This window comes from Podarcis filfolensis (genome assembly GCF_964270895.1).
Source record: "Podarcis filfolensis genome assembly, chromosome: 3".
NCBI classification, from domain to species: domain Eukaryota; kingdom Metazoa; phylum Chordata; class Lepidosauria; order Squamata; family Lacertidae; genus Podarcis; species Podarcis filfolensis.
The window spans coordinates 89,897,801-89,917,645 of NC_139606.1; the positions used below are offsets into that span (position 1 = coordinate 89,897,801).

At 43.6% G+C, this 19,845-nt stretch overlaps 1 protein-coding gene and 1 long non-coding RNA gene across 3 annotated transcripts in view; one reads left to right on the plus strand and one right to left on the minus strand.

Annotated features, from left to right (window-relative positions):
* Positions 1-9,404: 9,404 nt before the first annotated feature.
* Positions 9,405-18,006, plus strand: LOC310758435. Its single transcript, XR_014545780.1, has 3 exons — positions 9,405-9,515; positions 12,959-13,076; positions 17,117-18,006. It is a non-coding gene; the product is annotated as an uncharacterized lncRNA (long non-coding RNA).
* A 130-nt stretch (positions 18,007-18,136) lies between these two features.
* CAPN13 (calpain 13) overlaps positions 18,137-19,845 on the minus strand; it is an 81,195-nt gene continuing 79,486 nt past the window's right edge. For both annotated transcript variants that reach the window (XM_083604521.1, XM_083604522.1), the window contains 2 exons: positions 19,143-19,196; positions 18,137-18,358 (listed from right to left, as the gene is read on the minus strand). In XM_083604521.1, the coding sequence (XP_083460647.1) occupies positions 19,170-19,196 (27 nt within the window). In that variant the 3' untranslated portion in view covers positions 18,137-18,358; positions 19,143-19,169. The remainder of the gene's footprint in view (positions 18,359-19,142; positions 19,197-19,845) is intronic.

The window sequence follows — 19,845 nt, forward strand, 5'->3', positions numbered from 1 at the left end:
CATCTTGCTATATTGGCCAAGGGAGCCGGCGTACAGCTTCCGGGTCATGTGGCCAGCATGACTAAGCCGCTTCTGGCGAACCAGAGCAACGCACGGAAATGCCGTTCACCTTCCCGCCGGAGCAGTACCTATTTATCTACTTGCACTTTGACGTGCTTTCAAACTGCTAGGTTGGCAGGAGCAGGGACCGAACAACGGGAGCTCACCCCGTCGCGGGGATTCGAACCGCCGACCTTCTGATCGGCAAGTCCTAGGCTCTGTGGTTTAACCTACAGCGGCACCCGGTCAATTCATGTCAGAACCCACAAAGATTCACAAAGATGAAACATGCAGAAATTTGAATGAGTTCCACGGTTTTAACTATGCTGCATGAAGAAGTATTTTCTTTTATCCCTCCTGATTCTTTCAACATGCAACTTCACGGGACGCCCATGAGTTCGCGTGTTAGCAGAGAGGAAGAGAACTTTTTTCCCTGTCTACTCTCTCTGAGCCATGCATAAGTTTATAAACTTCTATTTTGTCACCTCTTACACTCACCTTTTCTGTAAACAAAGAAGTCCCAGTTGTTGAGAATTACTTCTGAAGTTTCCCATTCACCATGGTTGTTGTTGGCACCCTCCTGTCTCAGGAGACAATGGAGGAGTGTGCCTTTGGGGTGAAGTCAAATATTATAGAGGCAGAGAAGATATTTTTATACGGAAGTCATTCTACTTCTCTCCCTTCAAATGGTAACTCTTTCCTTCAAAAAAATCAATGTTTTTTCCTTCCATCCCTTGCTCTGTGTGCCATATATATATCTATTCCTACCAGTCACTTTTCCCTCAGCAGAGGGACTGGATTGCTCTAATTGGTTTCTGCTTTGTTCCAAGATATACACCTCACTGACCCGGCTTACCCTCGGGAAACATTTAGTTCTAGCTAACCAGGTGTGTATGAAACTCGGCCTTCTCAATCCATAACTCTGATGTATCAAAATAGCCCAGTGCTTGTTTAATACAACATATAGGTGATCACAGAGCCAGCAAGTCCTATTCTCACAGGGTCACCATTTTGTAGTGCCTGCCTTACAGATGAATGCCTCAGTTCTGCCAGCTGCAGAGTTGCTGGTCCTTTCCCCCAAGACTGCTGTAATTGCTCTTTTGTTGTTGTTGTTTAGTCGTGTCCAACTCTTCATGACTCCATGGACCAGAGCACACCAGGCTCTCCTGTCTTCCACTGCCTCCCACAGTTTGGTCAAACTCATGTTCGTAGCTTCGAGAACACTGTCCAACCATCTCGTCCTCTGTCTTCCCCTTCTCCTTGTGTCCTCCCTCTTTCCCAACAAAAGGGTCTTTTCCAGGGAGTCTTCTCTTCTCATGAGGTGGCTAAAGTATTGGAGCCTCAGCTTCAGGATCTGTCCTTCCAGTGAGCACTCAGGGCTGATTTCCTTCAGAATGGATAGGGTTGATCTTCTTGCAGTCCATGGGACTCTCAAGAGTCTCCTCCAGCACCATCATTCAAAAGCATCAATTCTTCAGCGATCAGCCTTCTTTTGCTCTTTTAGCTCTTTTAATTCTACTTTTTGTTTTATTGTTTTATTGTTTTATTGTATATTTTAATCCTGGGTGCTTTTAATGTTGGAATGATGGGATTGCATTAGTGTGTCTTTTGATTACACATGGATATTTTAGAACCGATTTGATATTTGCTTAGAAGCCATTTTGGCATGCAAGCAGTGTATAAAATGTTGGAATATTCTAGAAGAAACTTGAAAATGGTCTTGAAGAAGTTGCTAGGCAACAGAAAATTTCCCCAGCAAACAGGTGCTTTTATTAGGGGATGTGATCAACTAAGTCTGGGTCAGTGTAAATGAGCATTGGAATGAGTCAGCATTAGGTCTGTGGCTGGATGGCTAAAAGTGAAAAAGATTGTGTTGTTTTCTTTGTTTTTGAACAGTGTAAAGTTTTGCAAATAATAAAAAACACTGAAAAACAGAACCCAAGGGTGTTTATTCCTGTAATGGGGATTTCACAAAGAGCTGGGGTGCTGCTGCTGTAAAGAAGTAAAAGATGCAGAAAAACTTTTCTGTAAAAGGAACCCTGCTGCAGAAAGAAATGAAAACCCAAGAGTAGAGGCTCACACACCAACATAAAATAATTAAGTAATGCTTGATGGGCATCCTGGGTTCATACATCTTGGTTGGTTTTCTGCTTGCTGTTTTGTGCAGGTAGGTGATCCCTAGGTGTGGCTTGCATTTGGTATGTTGACCCATTTTTCAACACAAGCTTCATCAATACATATTTGGTCCTTCAAATTGTTCATTTTGTTTTGAAATATTTCTGGGATGCCTTTCTGGACCTTAAGTATTCTAGATGGCTTGCAGCTACCAACAACACAAAAATAGGATATCAACAATATAAAAGGTAAAACCTTTTTTTAAACTAAAATAAGAACCAATATAAAAAGTAAAACCTTTTTTTTACACAAAAATAAGAACCAATACGACATACTCACTCAGCCAACAAAGTATTTTTCTCTCACACAGCAACAGTAATCACAACAACAGTAACAGTAATCACAACAGTAATGTGGCCAATAAAAATAACAATTATGAAAAATCACAAAAAAACCAGCTGGAAAATAAGTGCCTTTAAAACCTCCCCAGATCCCTGAAGAAAGACCGTTTGCCACAGGTCCAATGGTAGAGAGAGCCAAAGCTTTGGGTAATTCCAGGGCAACTGACCCGGCACTTTTCATTTGAAATCAGTTGTTGGAATGGAAACATGGTGCAATCTTCCATTCAACTCATAAAGTCATGATTTCTCCTTTGTGGTCAGCTGAGCTCAATTCCTTCTGAAGATTCAGTGGGTGAGAGAAGTGCACCAAAATTGGTTTCAGAAAAGGCCAAGCTTCACTTCTTCTTTTGTTGGATTTTTATTTTTGTGCAGATCTCTTTTCCTTATCTGCAGAAACTGCCAATCTGTTTGCTTCACTTCTGCATGAAAATCCTCCTTGAAATAGTATTTAAATAGGCATTTCAATAATAATAATTTTTTTTTCACAAAACACACATTTCTAACCTTATTACCAAGCCCAAGGTCAAGATGTTTGCTATAAAGCCCTTAACCGCTTGGGAACTAGTTTACTTGACCCCAAACATTTGCACACTCAATCCTTTACATCTGTGGACCTGAGACTGTTACAGGCACCATGTATTACTTGCCCTGCACTTGTGAGATATTGACTCTTTAGTGTTATAGCATCTAAACTTTGGAACTTCCTGCCTATTGACATCCAGCCTTCACTGTACAAAACATTTCTGGTTAGACAAACCTATCCAGACATGTAGAAGTTACAAGTGTTTTATGTAGCTGCTTCTGATTTTAATAACCCTTTGAATATTTTTAACAATATTTGTTTTTATCGAGAATCTAAATGTTTTCAGAAACTGCACAGAGGTTGTAAAATTTGTTAAGTAAAATTAAATGAATTATTTGGATATGATTATTGAGCCAAGGATGTAACATGGAAGCATGAAAGACTATGGATAAATTGGATTCTCATCTGCGTTTCAGTCTGGGAAAGAGGGAGCAGATCAGTTCATAATGGACTTTGTAAATATCAAGTTATTCCTGTATCCCCAGATGTATCCAAATACGATGACCAAAAATGTCTGTTACGACCCAGTCGTATGCATCTTGTAAAGTGGGTCTGTTCAAGGGAAAAGGAGAGCCTGCAGTCGCCAAACAATTCAAATGAACTACATTCCTAAAGACTGTGTCATTCACTCTGAGCATGATAATTTCCTGAACAAGATTCATGGCTTTTCTCTGCTGCTTAGGATCTTCACAAACAGACTCAAATCAACAGAGATATTTATGTATTTGTTATTAACATTTAACTGTGGATTTTACATAATAATAAATAAACACAGTGATTAAGCAATGCAAAAGGCACCCATCAGATCTTTTACATAATAGAAGTGATACAACTCAAGCAGGTGGTCTTATTCAACTAACTATTGAATGTAGTCGTGTATCTTCATAAGCTCACAATGTCATGATCCCCTGGAGAAAGCAACTGTGATTAGGCAGGTTAATCAGGTTATAATTAGATAATTATATCTGCAGGGGAAAAAATAAGCAGTCTAGATTAGTGTGAATTCAAGCAGCATATAGTGGGGAAAAGGAAGAGGAAGGAATCTAAGGTGAGTTAAGGAAGGTATGTTTTTAACAACCTCAAAGGACTCAATACATTTAAGTTTCAATGTACAGGTAGTTATCACTTTGAGATTTAACGATTCAGCGACTTGGCATAGCAACGGTTGAAGCTGCATACCAACTTAAAGTCCAAAGGCTGCCATAATCTAGGTGGTGCTTCCAGACTGCCACTGTTTTCAGGTGGGGGTTCAAATGTTTATCAGGAAGTTCAGATTGTGCAAAGAAAGCTGATTGGAAGCTCCTGTGCAACAAAACTGCTTCTTCCCAAGACTGGACTTTTGGTGATAAGGTAAGTGATGGGAGAATGCACAAGACAGTGTGGGATAACATTTGGTGTGACATCGTCTAACCTCCCTGTAAACAAATCAGGATGAATGCTCAATAGACAGGTTGCCTAGAAACAACCTAAGTTCTATTGAACTTGCAAAAAGTCAAAACTGCTTCCTTCTGAGTAGATATGTATAGGATTGCACCCTAAGTGCCTTCTAAAAATGATAAGCCCTATGTTTCATCAGTGTGTACAACTGGACTGGTAACACACTACATAAAAAATTCTTTATGTATTCATATGTACAATTCCATCAACTTTGTATTTTCATGGGTGATCAGATCCAATGGGGTCTGCAATCATTCTGCCAGCACACAGAGTTCTCTGCTAGTACAACAGAAACTTCTCTGTCTCTCTCTTTCTCTTCCCCTTGTGCACTTCCCAAATCTGTTCTAGGGGTGCTCCCAACCCCCTAGAGCAGATTTGGGGAGGGTGCAGGAATTATGCAGGGGAAGAAGAGCAGGGGAAAGTCCTATTGTGCAAGCAGAAATCCTTGCAGTGACAGGACTCACTAGAATATCACCTTATGTGTTTTATCATTGCTCACATGCACAGAATAAATTAGGGCATTTCCAGAAGAAATGTCCGTCCTGATTAATTTGGGGTGAGGTTAGAAGAAGTTGTCTCAAGTAAATATTATCCCATGCTAGGAAAGATTTGTCAATTTTGACATTTTAATATATTTTTAATCTTCGTTGGAGGCCACCCAGATGGGTGGGGTACAAATATTATTATTATTATTATTATTATTATTATTATTATTATTATTATTATATTTTGCCTCTCTTGGTTTTTCATTTTTCCAATCTTAAATTCAGTTCTCCATATTTTGCAGCGATTTACTTTTTTTTTAAAAAAAAAAAAAGCTCATGAAAATTTATCAGCGTTTTTGTGTGAATTTTTCTGAATAAATACACTTTTATGTGCAGTTTTGACTAATGTACACATTTTTGCAAGTTGTTTCCCCATATGCGATGCATATCTGTGTGCTATTTCCACTGATACATTCATTTTTATGAACACTTCCCCAACTATACATTGGTTGGAGAACTATGTTACAAAGTTCAGATAGGTGCAAATTTCAAAGGATCACTGTTTGGTTCACCTATTGTTCCGGAAAGTGCAAATTTGATGGTTTCCATTTTGCATGAACCCTGATTCTAATTTCTCTTCTAGCCCTATCCCACACTTTGCAGTGCATCTTCCTGTCACTTTCTTTGTTGCATTGAAGGCTGATCTTTTCAGGAAGCAGGTTTATTGCATAAAGCTTCCATATGTGCAACCTGAATTTGCTGGTATGTGATTGAACCCCACTAGAAAATAGCAACAGTCTAGAAATGCCCTTAGAAGGAAAAGAGATGTAAATGAACCCAAAGGAACTGAAAACCGCAGCAAACTATGCTATATGTGCAGTGCTCTGTACAGGACCCAGTACTAAATAATGGAATAATGGAGAATTCCTAACCAGTGCTCTCCAGAGATTTTGGACTACAACTCCCATCATTCCTAGTTGCTACACACTGACCAGGGCTGATGGAAGTTGTAATTCCAAACTCCAAACCTGGAGAGCCCCAGGTTGGGGGAAGGCTGCCTTAATGCACAAGTTGCACTACATAAGCAAGGCCAGGTAATTTAACCTCCAAGTTCCAGGGAGACATTCCGAGGAGGAAAATCATAGAAGCATTCCCAGGCTTGTTTTGAAAGTGATGCTAAATATAGACTTCTATAAATGCCCATTAAACACAGTGTTATCATTCAGTTGCTGCTGGATGGCTTTGAAATCTTTTGTCATTTGCCTTTCCTGAAGCATCACCTTCCCGTACATTAATAAGTGTTTGTTGCATGTGGGTTGAATACACAATTTCTGAAATGTGTTTTGGAGCTGAAATGAATGGCGAATTGCTCTTAGGGTTGTTCCCCATTTCATGTGACAGCTGGAATCAACACAACCTGTTGCCTAGTTCACTTATTTTTTATATCAAATAGCTTGCTTAGTTCACAGTACCATTTATGGCGCACTCACTGCATTTCCGATGTCGGATTCTTAGTCTGAGTTCACATGACGCTGCCCAAAATGCATATGTATTCTGTGCCTTGATGGTACTGTTCCACAGGTTGTTTCTCAAACCGATTTCACACCAGATGAAGTCCTCCAGCCTTTCCTTATTAGTAGGGTTGCCATGTTTGGAAGAGCAAAATAGAGGACATATTTGCCGACTTTTAACTATGGATCACTATGATGACTCTCATTTTACATACCCATGGAAAAGAGGATGCGTGTTGGAAAAGAGGACATAGCCAAGGTTTGAAGACATCTGCGTCCCATCAACACCACCTGGGGTGCTCACAAACAGAAAAGAATATGGCACTATTAAAGCTGCGCTGGTGTGAACAGCTGGAGGGTGGTCAGAACTGTGAAATGAACAAAGAAAGAAAGAAACAAAAACCCAACACTGTGCTCCAAGGCAGCAATGACCAGTCCAGGGGGGCATGGGCATAGCCAAGATTTTTGTTACTGGAGGGGCAGGCTTTTGTTAGCGGGGGGGGGGGGAGAACCTCAGTTAGTTAAGTATTTTTATTGATTTTTATCAATGGTAGGGACGCGGGTGGCGCTGTGGGTTAAAGCCTCAGCGCCTAGGACTTGCCGATCAAAAGGTCGGCGGTTCGAATCCCCGCGGCGGGGTGCGCTCCCGTCGCTCGGTCCCAGCGCCTGCCAACCTAGCAGTTCGAAAGCACCCTCGGGTGCAAGTAGATAAATAGGGACCGCTTACCAGCGGGAAGGTAAACGGTGTTCCGTGTGCTGCGCTGGCTCGCCAGATGCAGCTTGTCACGCTGGCCACGTGACCCGGAAGTGTCTGCGGACAGCGCTGGCTCCCGGCCTATAGAGTGAGATGAGCGCACAACCCTAGAGTCGGACACGACTGGCCCGTACGGGCAGGGGTACCTTTATCAATTATTGGGGGGGCAGCTGCCCCATGCCCCCCCCGGCTATGTCCATGCCCATTCTTATTCTAAGTGTTGCTCTTTGTAGGACTCAGCAAGGAGGAAAATGAGAGCAAAACTTCCATTTATATTATATTTGCAGAAACAAAGAAAGTCTATAGACTTGATGGCAGGATTTAAATAAACATTCACATCATTAGTATTAGAAAATGTGTAGAAGATAGAGAAATGTGGTGTACTTATTTTTATCTTTATGTTTTTAGGTTAGATGTTATTGTATAAATATGTTATTAGTATTTTTTCTTTTAGGAGGTAGCAAGATGAGTGAAAGGAGAAACAAATCAGAAGCGGAAGTTGGGGGAAGCCTAGGAGGCAAGGGAGGAAGGAATGCATAGTAAATGTTATGGATATGAGATGTATGTAATGAATGAAAAAGAAAATTGAATAAAAAAAATTAAAAAAGAAGAAAAAGAAAATGAGAGCAAAACTTGAACCATTTGGTGCTTTCTGTCATTTGCTCTCTCCCAATGGGCACCAACCAGCGCTGGAATTTGCAGACACAGGCTGCATATACACTACACTTTTGAAGCACATTTGCAGGGGTTGAACTCGATGACCCTCGTGGTCCCTTCCAGATCTAAAGTTCTATGATTCAAATGCTCAAATCTCAACTTAAAGTATCCATGACATTCTTCTCCTCAAAGAATTCTGGGCCCTGGAAAATTAATGAACTTTGAAAGATGCTGGATTGAACTTATGTGGTCTCTAGCTGTTATGATAAAAAGAACTGGGATTAATATTGTTTAAGTTATAAAATTTAAAAAGTTGATTGGAAAAAAAGGTGTTAGTTAAAAGGAATGTTAAGAGATTAGGATTTGCTGGATTAACAATTTGAACTAGAAAACAAGAAGGGGAGGTATGAGGAAGTCAAAGAAACATGTTATTGAAAAATTGATATTGAAATTGATTTGTTTTTAATATTTTTCTTTTTCTTTTTGTGTTTGTATAAAATTGGAAAATTGAATAAATATTTATATATAATAGGAAGAAAAAAAAAGAATTCTGGGCCCTGGAATTTACCCCACAGAGTTACATTTCCCAGCAACCCTTGACGGCTTTCAATGCCCAGAATTCTTTGAGGCATAGAAGGTGCTTTCAACATGCTTTAAAGGTATAGTCATGACTTCATGAAAAAGGAAGCGTTGAGCAAGATCAGGTCAGGATAGGGAACCTTAGCTTTGGTCCTTTGCCTAAAATATAAGGGTTCCTGGTAATCATTCCCCAGCTCTAGGCTGCCATCTGCAGGACATATCTACTTTACAAGCGAATTATACAGTTTACAGTGTTGAGTCTGGCTGCATCTCCAAGGAAATTTCTTTCAGGGATTTTGAAAAGAACATAAGAGCCTGCTGGATGAGGCCAACAGCCCATCTAGTCCAGTATCCTGTTCTCACAGTGGCCAACCAGATGCCTGTGGGAAACCAGTAAGCAGGATTTGAGAAATAATAATAATAATAATAATAATAATAATAATAATAATAATAATAATAATAATTTATTACTTATACCCCGCCCATCTGCCCAGGCCTCCCCAGCCACTCTGGGCAGCTCCCAACAGAATATTAAAACACGATAAAACATCAAACATTAAAAACTTCCCAAAGCAGGGCTGCCTTCAGATGTTTTCTAAAAGTCAGGTAGTTGTTTATTTCCTTGACATCTGATGGGAGGGCGTTGCACAGGGCGGGTGCCACTACCAAGAAGGCCCTCTGCCTGGTTCCCTATAACCTCACTTCTCTCAGTGAGGGAACTGCCAGAAGGCCTCGGAGCTGGACCTCAGTGTCCGGGCTGAACGATGGGGGTGAAGATGCTCCTTCAGGGATACTGGGCCAAGGCCTCTCCCCTCTCCTTTGGTTTCCAGCAACTGGATTTCAGAAGCATTGCTGCCTCTGACTGTGGAGACAGAGCCTAGCCATCATGGTTGGCCCTGTCTATCTTTTAAAGCAATCCAGTTTGGTAGCCATCGCTGCCTCCTGTGGAAGCAGGTTCCATAATTTTATTAATTTCTATCACGTCACCCCTTCCTTGCCTTTTCTCTACAGCTGGCATCTTGACAACAGGATTTAAAAGAGAGCTTGATCCTGGCCATATTGGCTCCACTATTAGAATGCCCTTTTCAAAAATCCCTTTCTGTAGTTTGATGAAGAATAACAATAACAAAACAATTTTGAAAATATATATCAGGCTGCTGAAATACTTGGATACTCATTCTGGATATAGGATACCAAAGCTAGGACACTGATGTTCCAGTTTCTGATTGCTCCAGAAGCTGTAGCTTCAGCAGTAGACCGATGAACCCCAATTTATACAGATGGGGAATCCCCAGGTATGCCAGTCCCCCATCATCTGACTGGACACCTCACTGGTAAACTGATTGCAAGGAGAGTCAAGCTGCTCTCAAGATATTTTGCTCCACTTTGCATGGAGGCAGGGAGTCCCAGCTTGGCCCCGCGACTGTGAGTGCCTGGGGCCATGGATGCCATGCACCGTGTATTGCCCTGGCACCGAAATTTGTGGGTGCCCTGTGTTGGGATACTGCCAGGGAGATGGAGGCATCAGGCAGGGCCCCAGTTGTCTCCAGACGATCACCGGTCTCCTGTGGAACAGCATCAGTCAGTTAGCGACACAAGCCTCAGAGATGTTCCAAGACCCATGCACACCCTTTCAGCAGAGTGTGTAAGTCTCTACAACGAAAGATGCAGACACAGAGAGAACATATTTACGGCTTTATTCAACGTAGTTCAGAACAAAGGAAAAACATGACTGCTTGCCTCTGTGTCCAGGAAAACAGCCACAATACAAAAGCTATATACAAACAGGCATGTGACACACAACAGCCTTTTCCCTTTTAAGGTGGAACGGAACTATATCCTAACACCCTGCCCCTTCTTGGGGATTTTTGTGGGTGCTCGGGCACCTAGGCCCGAGAGAGTTGGCACCTGAAGCTGCTTCTTTACCAATTATTTATTCTGTAGTACTCAAATTTATTTACTTAATATGCTTATTTGGAGTATTTGTAGCTCGCTTTTTATCCAAGTAGGCTCCCAGAGGGGCTGACATACAGTCAATTGAATCAAGGCTAAGTCTGTCCCACCCATGAGGCAAGGTGAGGCAACTGTCTCCAGAGGCAGGATCCGGCCTCCAAAGATTGCATCACCTACTGCCACGGGGCCAACAGCAGCTGCAGTACACTCCTTGGAGGCCGATCTGCCACCTCCTTGGCAATGTCCCCGAAATGCTACCTCCACAGCAGCCTCTCGGTGAATAGATGTCAGGGATTGGACTGAAGAGGAATGGTGGGGGCCGCCCCCCCTTCTCCTGCACCTTCCTGAGAACAGGAGGACAGTATAGACTTAGAAAAGTGGTTTGTAGAAGGGCATAGTTCAGAGACTGCAAAGGGCAGAAGCTGGGAAATGCTAGAAGGGGAACAGCAGGGAGAAGGAGAAGCACCAGGGGAGACACAACTGACAGACTCAGTGTCCATGGAAAGCATTCCTGACCCCCCCCCCTCCCAAGACCAGATGGGCATTGAGGGTATTAGAACAGAGAGCTCAGAGGCAGAAAGCTCAGATTAACCAAGGCAGGAGTGATGTTGAATAAGGGAGACGTAGGACGGTGGGACTTTACTTGGAGCAACGCCATTATTAGAAAGGCTGCATTCCTTCGTCATTCTCTGTAAATTATTGAACAAATTGCTTGGTAAGAACTTTTATCCTTTCTCTGATTCTGGGCTGCCACCATGGAAGGGATCTGATTCCCCAAGCCTGACAACAGGAGGCACTGCTCGTCTCCTCCCAACCCCTGTTCTAGAAGTTGATCTTTATTTCCCCCCTTTTCTTCCTGGTGTAGATCTTCTCCCTGGGGGGTGGATGGGTGGAGACACACCATTTTGTGATTTGCCTCAGGTGCCAGAATGTCTTGGGCTGCCTCTGAGCAAGCGAGTCCTTGCCCACGGGCTTACAATCTAAGAAAAACATGACACACGTGGGAAAGAGGACAGGGAGTGAAATGTGGGGAGGGAATCAAACTCGGACCTCAATTCTTAAACTGTTGTTCTTACAGTGACCAGCCTCCACAGTTCAGAGGTAGGAGGTGCCAGATGGAGCTGGCTTTGGGCAAAGTGGATGTGCTTACATTGCTTTCTTTAGGCATACGCCAGGATGAGTTAAGAAGCAGCATTGTCAAAGTGTGTGCAAACACCTTTCCCCCTTCCCTCTCTTCTCTCTGCATAGCTCAGTCTGTTAGAGCGTGGTGCTGATAATGCCAAAGTTGCAGGCTTGATTCCCGTACGGGACAGCTGTGTATTTCTGCACTGCAGGGGGTTGGGCTAGATGACCCTCAAGGTCCTTTCCGACTCTACTACAATTCTGTGATACCTAATCAGCACCTGCCACGTAAAGCTATGGCCTGGGCTTGGTCTCTTATGTGCACTTGTAATGAGCGAATTTGGATGGATTAGTTTAAACTGCTTTAGTGACATCTTATCTGCTAAGAGCCCTCGTATCTATGGGACCGCCTCTCCTGGTATGCCCCACAGAGAACCTCAAGGTCCATGAATAACCATAGTTTAGAGGTCCTGGGCCCTAAGGAAGTCAGACTATCCTCCCCCAGGGTCAGGGCCTTTTCAGTGATGGCTCTGACCTGGTGGAATGCTCTGTCCCATGAGACTAGGGCTCTTCAGGATTTAACCTCCTTCCGTCAGGCCTGTAAGACAGAGCTATTCTGCCTGGCCTTTAATTTGAATTCAGCCTGATCTTTTATTTCCCTTCTCTTCCCTCCCTCTCCCCTTTTATGAAGATCACCCACTCTGAGACCCCACAGCTAATTCTCCCCTGGCCTCCTCGCTGGCCCAAGTAGGACCAATTCAACCAGCTAGCCCTGGGGATTATCTAATGCTTATTTCCCCTAAACCGATTTTTGAATTTTGAATTTTATTGTTATTCATGTTTTTATACTGTATTTTATGCTGCTTTTATAATTATGTGTTTTAAATTTGTTGTTAGCCGCCCTGAGCCCGGTTTTTGAACCAGGAAGGGTGGGGTATAAATAATAATTTATTATTTATTATAAGCTGTCAGGAGATTCCCACCAAAATTTCACAGATGGGACATTGGGTTACACTAAGAAGAAGCAGCTCACCGTGAACCGTGAGTAAAACAACTGAGTAGAGTTCAAAGTGGGCTTGAGGGATGGCTCAAAGAGAATGCTGGGAATGTTCACTTCAAAACACAACTAGAAAGCATAGGGTGAGTATACCTTTACTTGGGTTTTGCGTTACTTCACTCCCCCCCCCTTCCCTTGTCCCTCTTATTGTCATCCCTTTGACAGAGCTGGCAAACCTGTGGCCCTGCTGATGTTGTTTGACTCCAATGCCACAGGTTTCCCATCCTTGATTTAAATACTGTGATGGGAACTTTATCCCTTTCAGGTCTTGAAATCCCAAACAATAAAGAGGCCAGGAAATGCTTCCACAATTTGAATTTGGTGTCGGTTCTGTCCATGGTGGAGCCACTACAAGGATCTCTGGAAACACGACACTCCCCGAGGTAAGCTTCATTGTGATTCACTAGGCTGTAGCTGGGCGTCCTTTGCCTGTGTAGAATGTAGCACCAACACAATGAGGCCTACTGTGAAAACAGAACATTGGAGAAACTGCAAACTGCAAGATTAATGGGAAACCTGGTCCCAGAATTGATGGGTTAATATGGCATTCAGCATAGTTTTAGTTTTCACTGTTTTTAGGCAGGTGCAGCTGACAGGGTGGGGTGAGTCCAGGCAGCTCCACAATGCCAGTCCACTGCTCCATCCAATCCTGGCATTCCAAAAACAGCAAAGGTTGTTTTTGACTGGAAAATCAGCAAGCAACAACTGTGGTTGGCAGAAAATTCACTAGATGTCACTGTCACACCACACAAGCACCAGGTAACTCAGAGAGAGAGAGAGGGGGGGGGGTTTGCCTCACTTCCCCGTTTGTGTTTTGTTTTTGTTTTTTTAAAATGTGTGTAGAGAGGTAGTGAGGTGCCCCTTTGGCAAGGTCAGACAATACACATGCAAATATAAGATGTATGAACTCTCACAAAGGTCCACAGAGCTATGCAAAACAGGGGTACTATGATAATTGCTGCTGACTGTTTGGAAGTACAGTGGTATCTCTGGTTACATACGCTTCAGGTTACATATGCTTCAGGTTACAGACTCCGCTAACCCAGAAATATTACCTCGGGTTAAGAACTTTGCTTCAGGATGAGAACAGAAATTGTGTGGCAGTGGCACAGCGGCAGCAGGAGGCCCCATTAGCTAAAGTGGTGCTTCAGGTTAAGAACAGTTTCAGGTTACAGACTCCGCTAACCCAGAAATAGTACCTTGGGTTAAGAACTTTGCTTCAGGATGAGAACAGAAATTGTGCGGCGGCGGCACAGCGGCAGCAGGAGGCCCCATTAGCTAAAGTGGTGCTTCAGGTTAAGAACAGTTTCAGGTTAAGTACGGACCTCCAGAACGAATTAAATACTTAACCCGAGATACCACTGTACACAAAACCCTGTTTTGCACAGTGTGAAGCCATGAACACAGGGAGAGGAAAATAGGATTTTGCTGGTGTCCTGGCCTCTGACCTCTGTGCACTGAATGATTCTGTGCATGAAGCCTACAAGCTGTGCAGCTCTGTATGTGTGGTCTTGGATCTTGTAAAAACTGGCACCCCTGACCAGCTTATGCATATACTGTTTGTACATGTGTAGCTTCTGTGTATAAAGTGGTAGTGAATGAATGCAGTTGTGGATTCGGATATTAGGTGCAATACTGTTCACCTTCCAGACATTCATTGAACGGGATTTCAGACCACGTGTAAAAGGCAAACAGCACATGAAATCTGCAGTGTTATGGCTGCTTCTCTACACCCATTCCAACAAGATGCTCCCATGAAAATTTACCCTCACTCTGTTGCTATAGACAGCCAATGTGGTGTAGTGGTTAGAGTGTTGGACTTAGGAGCAGGGAGACCAGGGTTCAAATCCCTGCTCCACCATGAAACTCACTGGGTGACCTTGGGCCAATCACTGCCTCTCAACCTAGCCTACCTCACAGGGTTCTTCTGAGGATAAAATGGAGCGGAAGAGAGCCATGCAGGCCACATTAAATCTCCATGGAGGAAAGGTATATAAATGTAATAAGCAGGTTGTGTTTCTGTACATATATGGATGCACTAGGGCAGACTTCCTCAACCTCGGCCCCCCAGATGTTTTGAGACTACAGTTCCCAGCATCCCTGACCACTAGTCCTACTAGCTAGGGATCAGGGGAGTTGTAGGCCAAAAACATCTGGAGGGCCGAGGTGGAGGAAGCATGCACTAGGGGCTGCCGTCCCTGTTCACCAACCCTGCCTACTCACCAACCACCTTCCCTCACACCTGGCCAATCCCTCTTCCCTTTATCCCACTCACCTAGCCTCTCATAGCTCACCCAAACCTCCCCTCCCCAGCCCATTTCCCTCCCCCCCAGTTCACCCCAACCTCCAGTCCCCTTTAAAAGAGGTGGGGGGCTCATTCACCTGGTGTTCTGTTGAAATACTGCAGTTGGCAGGGCCACCTATTGGCAGCCACACAAACTGCAGTGTGACAACAGCCTTACATTTTTTATGCGTATAGGAAGACGTGCTTATATAAATGAAAGCATTAAACTTCTATCCATTGTTTTTTTTTAAAACACAGACACAATCATTGGTATGTTCTACACTCCCATCTTAGCAGCTTTCATTATTGACCTGGGTTTTCCTCCCCAAGCTACTGAACACCTTTGACTTTGCTTGGGGATGGTTGATCAACAAAGCTGTCACAATGATGGATTCCCCTTGAATTATTGCTTAATTAGCTAAGCTGGAGGTATAAATCAAGTGCACTGCCAATTGTCTTATTCTGCACACAGGCGGCCATGCTCAGCCTGGCTCTAATGAATTATTAGCTCCTGCCACTGAGAAATAGCAAAACGCAATCTCAGGTCTGTAATGGGAAAAGAAATCCAAATTCACATGTAGGGGCCAGAACCTGGAATAGCTTTACCACAGATATTAAGCGATATGCATGTGAGCAGTGCCACTGACCTCAACTGGAGTATACGACCCTTAACTATGTTACTTTCTAGCTAGCCCACCACAGAAATACAGAAATAAGAAAGGGCAAAAGCATTGTATCAACGACTGCCTCCTACGACATCTTCATTCTATTGAATTGCAGCATGGACAGCCCAATTTATTATTAGGTCACAGGGAATGGCTCAAGTAGATAAGAACTTGGTGATACGGTTCTGAGCCTCTGAAGCTTTAGGGAGCAGTGGAATTTGTGGAAAGGTTTTTTTCTCTGTGTGTGAACTCTTTGGCAGAAAGTGGTGGTGATTTATTATTTTTTCTACACCACTTGGGCACAAAGAAACAAAGCGAGTTTCCCTGAAAACTTCCAAAGAATTTGCACACCCTTGGAAAACTAAGGAGGAGCCCCTTCCCACCTGCACATCCTCTGCCTGTAATGTGGTGTTGAATCAGAGGCGATTTTAGGGTGGCGTGACCAGTGCGGTTCCACTGCCGCCATGCTGTAAAGGTAAAGGAACCCCTGACCATTAGGTCCAGTCGTGACCGACTCTGGGGTTGCGGCGCTCATCTCATTTTATTGGCCAAGGGAGCCGGCGTACAGCTTCCAGGTCATGTGGCCAGCATGATTAAGCTGCTTCTGGCGAACCAAAGCAGCGCACGGAAACACTGTTTACCTTCCCGCTGGAGCGGTACCTATTTATCTACTTGCACTTTGATGTGCTTTCGAGCTGCTAGGTTGGCAGGAGCAGGGACCGAGCAATGGGAGCTCACCCCGTCGCGGGGATTCGAACCGCTGACCTTCTGATCGGCAAGCCCTAGGCTCTGTGGTTTAGACCACAGCGCCAGCTGCGTCCCACCGCCATGCTGTAGAGGACACCAAAACTATGCTGTAGAATGGAGTGTGAGAAGTGGGACACATGTCACACTGAGCCCAAACCCAGCCACTAAATTTGGGTTGGGGATTTCATATTAGCTTTATACTGTGATGCTGCTGTTGCAACATCCCAAGTCATGCGGGGTGGGAGAGAGGCCTTGCTCAGTGTCTTCTGGGAGCACCTCTTCCTTCTCACAACAATGAGAAAGGAGCAGCTTGTGGTGCCCAGAAGCTGATTCTGAGCTTGATTGCCGCTTGAGCTTACCTTATAATCAGTTCTGGGTACCATTTCAGGACCCTCAATTTCTGCACTTTGGTGCTGTCACTATTAGAGGCATGTCCACTCTGCTGGGATAAGAACATAAGCAGAGCCTGCTGGATTAGGCCAAAGGCCCATCTAGCCTGGCATCCTGTACTCACAGTGGCCACCCAGGTGTGTATGGGAAGCCCACAAGCAGCACCTGAGTGCAACAGCACTCGCCCCACCAGCAATTCCCTGGAACTGGATAGGGTTTAAGGCGCGAGAGTGCCTTGATCTAACAGGGTTGGAGACAGAGGGATGTACCACATCATCATGCATGTTTTCAGTCTCCACTTTGTGACCCATAACAGCCCACCTGTTTCCTTCCACAGCAAAACAGGGAGCAGAGGGATGTGCAGCCAAAGCCCCAAAATCACAAACTGAGTTGTTAAATGTTGGAACCAGGTGAATCTCCGCAAATGTCTATGCATTGCTGCTTTAATGGAATTTTAATGAAATGCTATAGAATTTTCTGTTTATTTGCTTTCAAAGTAAGCTCGCCATGGATTATTGAGTGCAAATTACACAGGCAGCCTGTGGAACTGCATTCTGCACCGATTAGCTGGTATGCAATGCAGCAGGTTATGAAGTATTAAAAAATCAACCACTTCTTACTGTATGCATGCATGTGCAGGTGCACACAAAGACACACACACCTTTAAACTAAAGGGTTCCCAGAGCAGCCTACAGATCAATATAAAAAGGAGAGAGAACCCCTAGCCCCAGGCTTACAATCTTAAAGACATGACACACAAGCAACAAGGGAATGGGGAGGGCAGAGAAGAGGAAAACAAGAAAATTGACTCTTGAAGCTATGCAGTAGGAGTGTAACTCCTAATGGGATGAAAATGGCTTCAGGGTGTGGGGCAGGGTGGCAGCGAGGCCAAGACTTCATGGGCACATCCCAAAGAGCACCTGATTGGCTTTGCCAGCGTACCCACAATGCCCTGAACTTGAAGCCACCCTGCCCTTTCTCAGTAAAGAGCAGGAAAACTACCAGAGATGGAAGGAAGTGCCAACAAGAGAAGAATGGCAGACAAAATGGATGGGAGTATGCAGAGATGGCGAAACTGAAGATCAGAAACCAGGAAGATCAAGTATTTTCAAAAGACTGGAGTAAATTCCTAATTTATTGAAAAGACCACTGTAAACAGTTAAAATCATTGGCAGGATGTAATGACAATTGTAATGTGGAATTAATTATGGTAACAATAGTATATAACAGATGGATTATGGTAAAAGATGCAGAAATTTTTATTTTAAATATGGAACCCATGGAGGGAGGGAAGGAGGTCCGAAGGTTCGAAAGAACCTTTTATTTTAATGTTTGAAATGGTTAAAGTTAAAATGTATAAAACCAATAGAAAAACTTTATTTTAAAAAAGAGCAGGAAAACTACATCCCTCATCAGCTGGTCGATTCCAGCAGTTTAACCGCTGCACTACATTTGGATGTGCTCCATAGTTTCAACAGTGGCTACTCCCTCTGCCACCCCCCCATCGTAGAGAGGCTGCAGTGACGACACGGCCACTTCACCTGTCATTCTTCATATGTCATTCTTCACACCTCTTCAGCTTGAAAAAAAGAGAAAAAGAACAATATATAAACACCTGAAGTGTACACAAGAGTCCCTCCTGATTTTCATTCTCAATGAAAGGATCGGGCCGCATTATGGAGAGGGTTCATTAACGGTGGGTAACACAATCCCAGGCATGTTTGTTTGGAAATAAATGTATTCAATTTCATTCAGTAGCACTTATTCCTGGATAAGTGCACAGGACGGCAACTTGAATCAAGTAGCACTACTGAGTAGGGATCTCAGAGGAATCCGTTAAGAATGGCCTATCCAGCAGATTTCCTTCCCTCCGCCCATTTGACTCCCATCATAGACAAGAATCTTGCTATGAATGCTCTTCACCTTAATTGTCTACAACAATGGCAACTTATTTACATGTGCATATTCTACGTGACTCGCCCTCGCTCCAAGTGTTCTGGGATGGCACCTTCTCCGGGGAGGGGAAATGGTGGCAACACCCCTGGCCTCTGATCTGGGGCTTCCGTCAAAGTGGTAAGAACATAACAGGTCTCCATATTAAGTGAGCTTCTTGTTGGTGGAGGATGTGGTGAAGGTGGTGATTTATATTTTCAGCAACTTGTAGCATGCATTTCGAACAGCCAACCAAAGAAAGTGAGCAGGGGCCATCAGGAAATGCACTGTGCATGCTAGGACTTCTTATTTAACAGACTGAATTCTGCAAAAAGTGTACTTCCCCAATACACTGTTTGATATTAAAGCCTTTGAGAAAGAGGTTTTGGAAGGGAAACTTTATATATAACAGCATTTGTTTAAATGTTTACCAGCATTTATAGAGCATTGTCACTTGCTTAGCAGTACATTGTCATCGTCATCCACTAGGAGAAAGGGAAGGACAAAAGAGAGGGGAAAATCAATGCATTTATAAATTCACAGTAAAATGTAGCACGAAAAATAGGGCTGCATAAAATGTCAACATATTTTTATTCTAAAGCAGAAATTGATTTTTCAAAAGTGGTGGTAGAAACGGTTCCCCTCAGTCCTGTTATTTGTGAGACCATTTCCCTCTTCAGTCTTACTTTTCTGCCATTATCTGATTTCCCCCCTCATAACTGCTGACTTGATTTCCTGTAATAATTCTAGACGACCACATCTCGCACCAACAGTGCTTCAAGCTCTGTTGATTAAAGGCAATATTGTATTTCCCTCTGTTAAGAGACACTAATTGCTGCTCAAGCAGGTCTATCAAAAACAGGCATTAAGAAATTATAGGTAGCAATACCAAATGGAGACCACTGTCTAGTATTATGCAGCTAGCGGGGGACCTTTTTTTGGACAAGGTAATAGACAATGAGCTGTCACATGTTGCATTTTAACTTTGTGGACAAATTCACATGTATTGTCAAATATCAGACAGCAGAGATGGGGAACCTGTGGATCTCTAGGGTTTCCTCTTCTCCCCTTCCCCTCTTCCACCATGTACACCTCACAAATCATCTGTAGGATCAGGAGAACCCCCAGAATTGG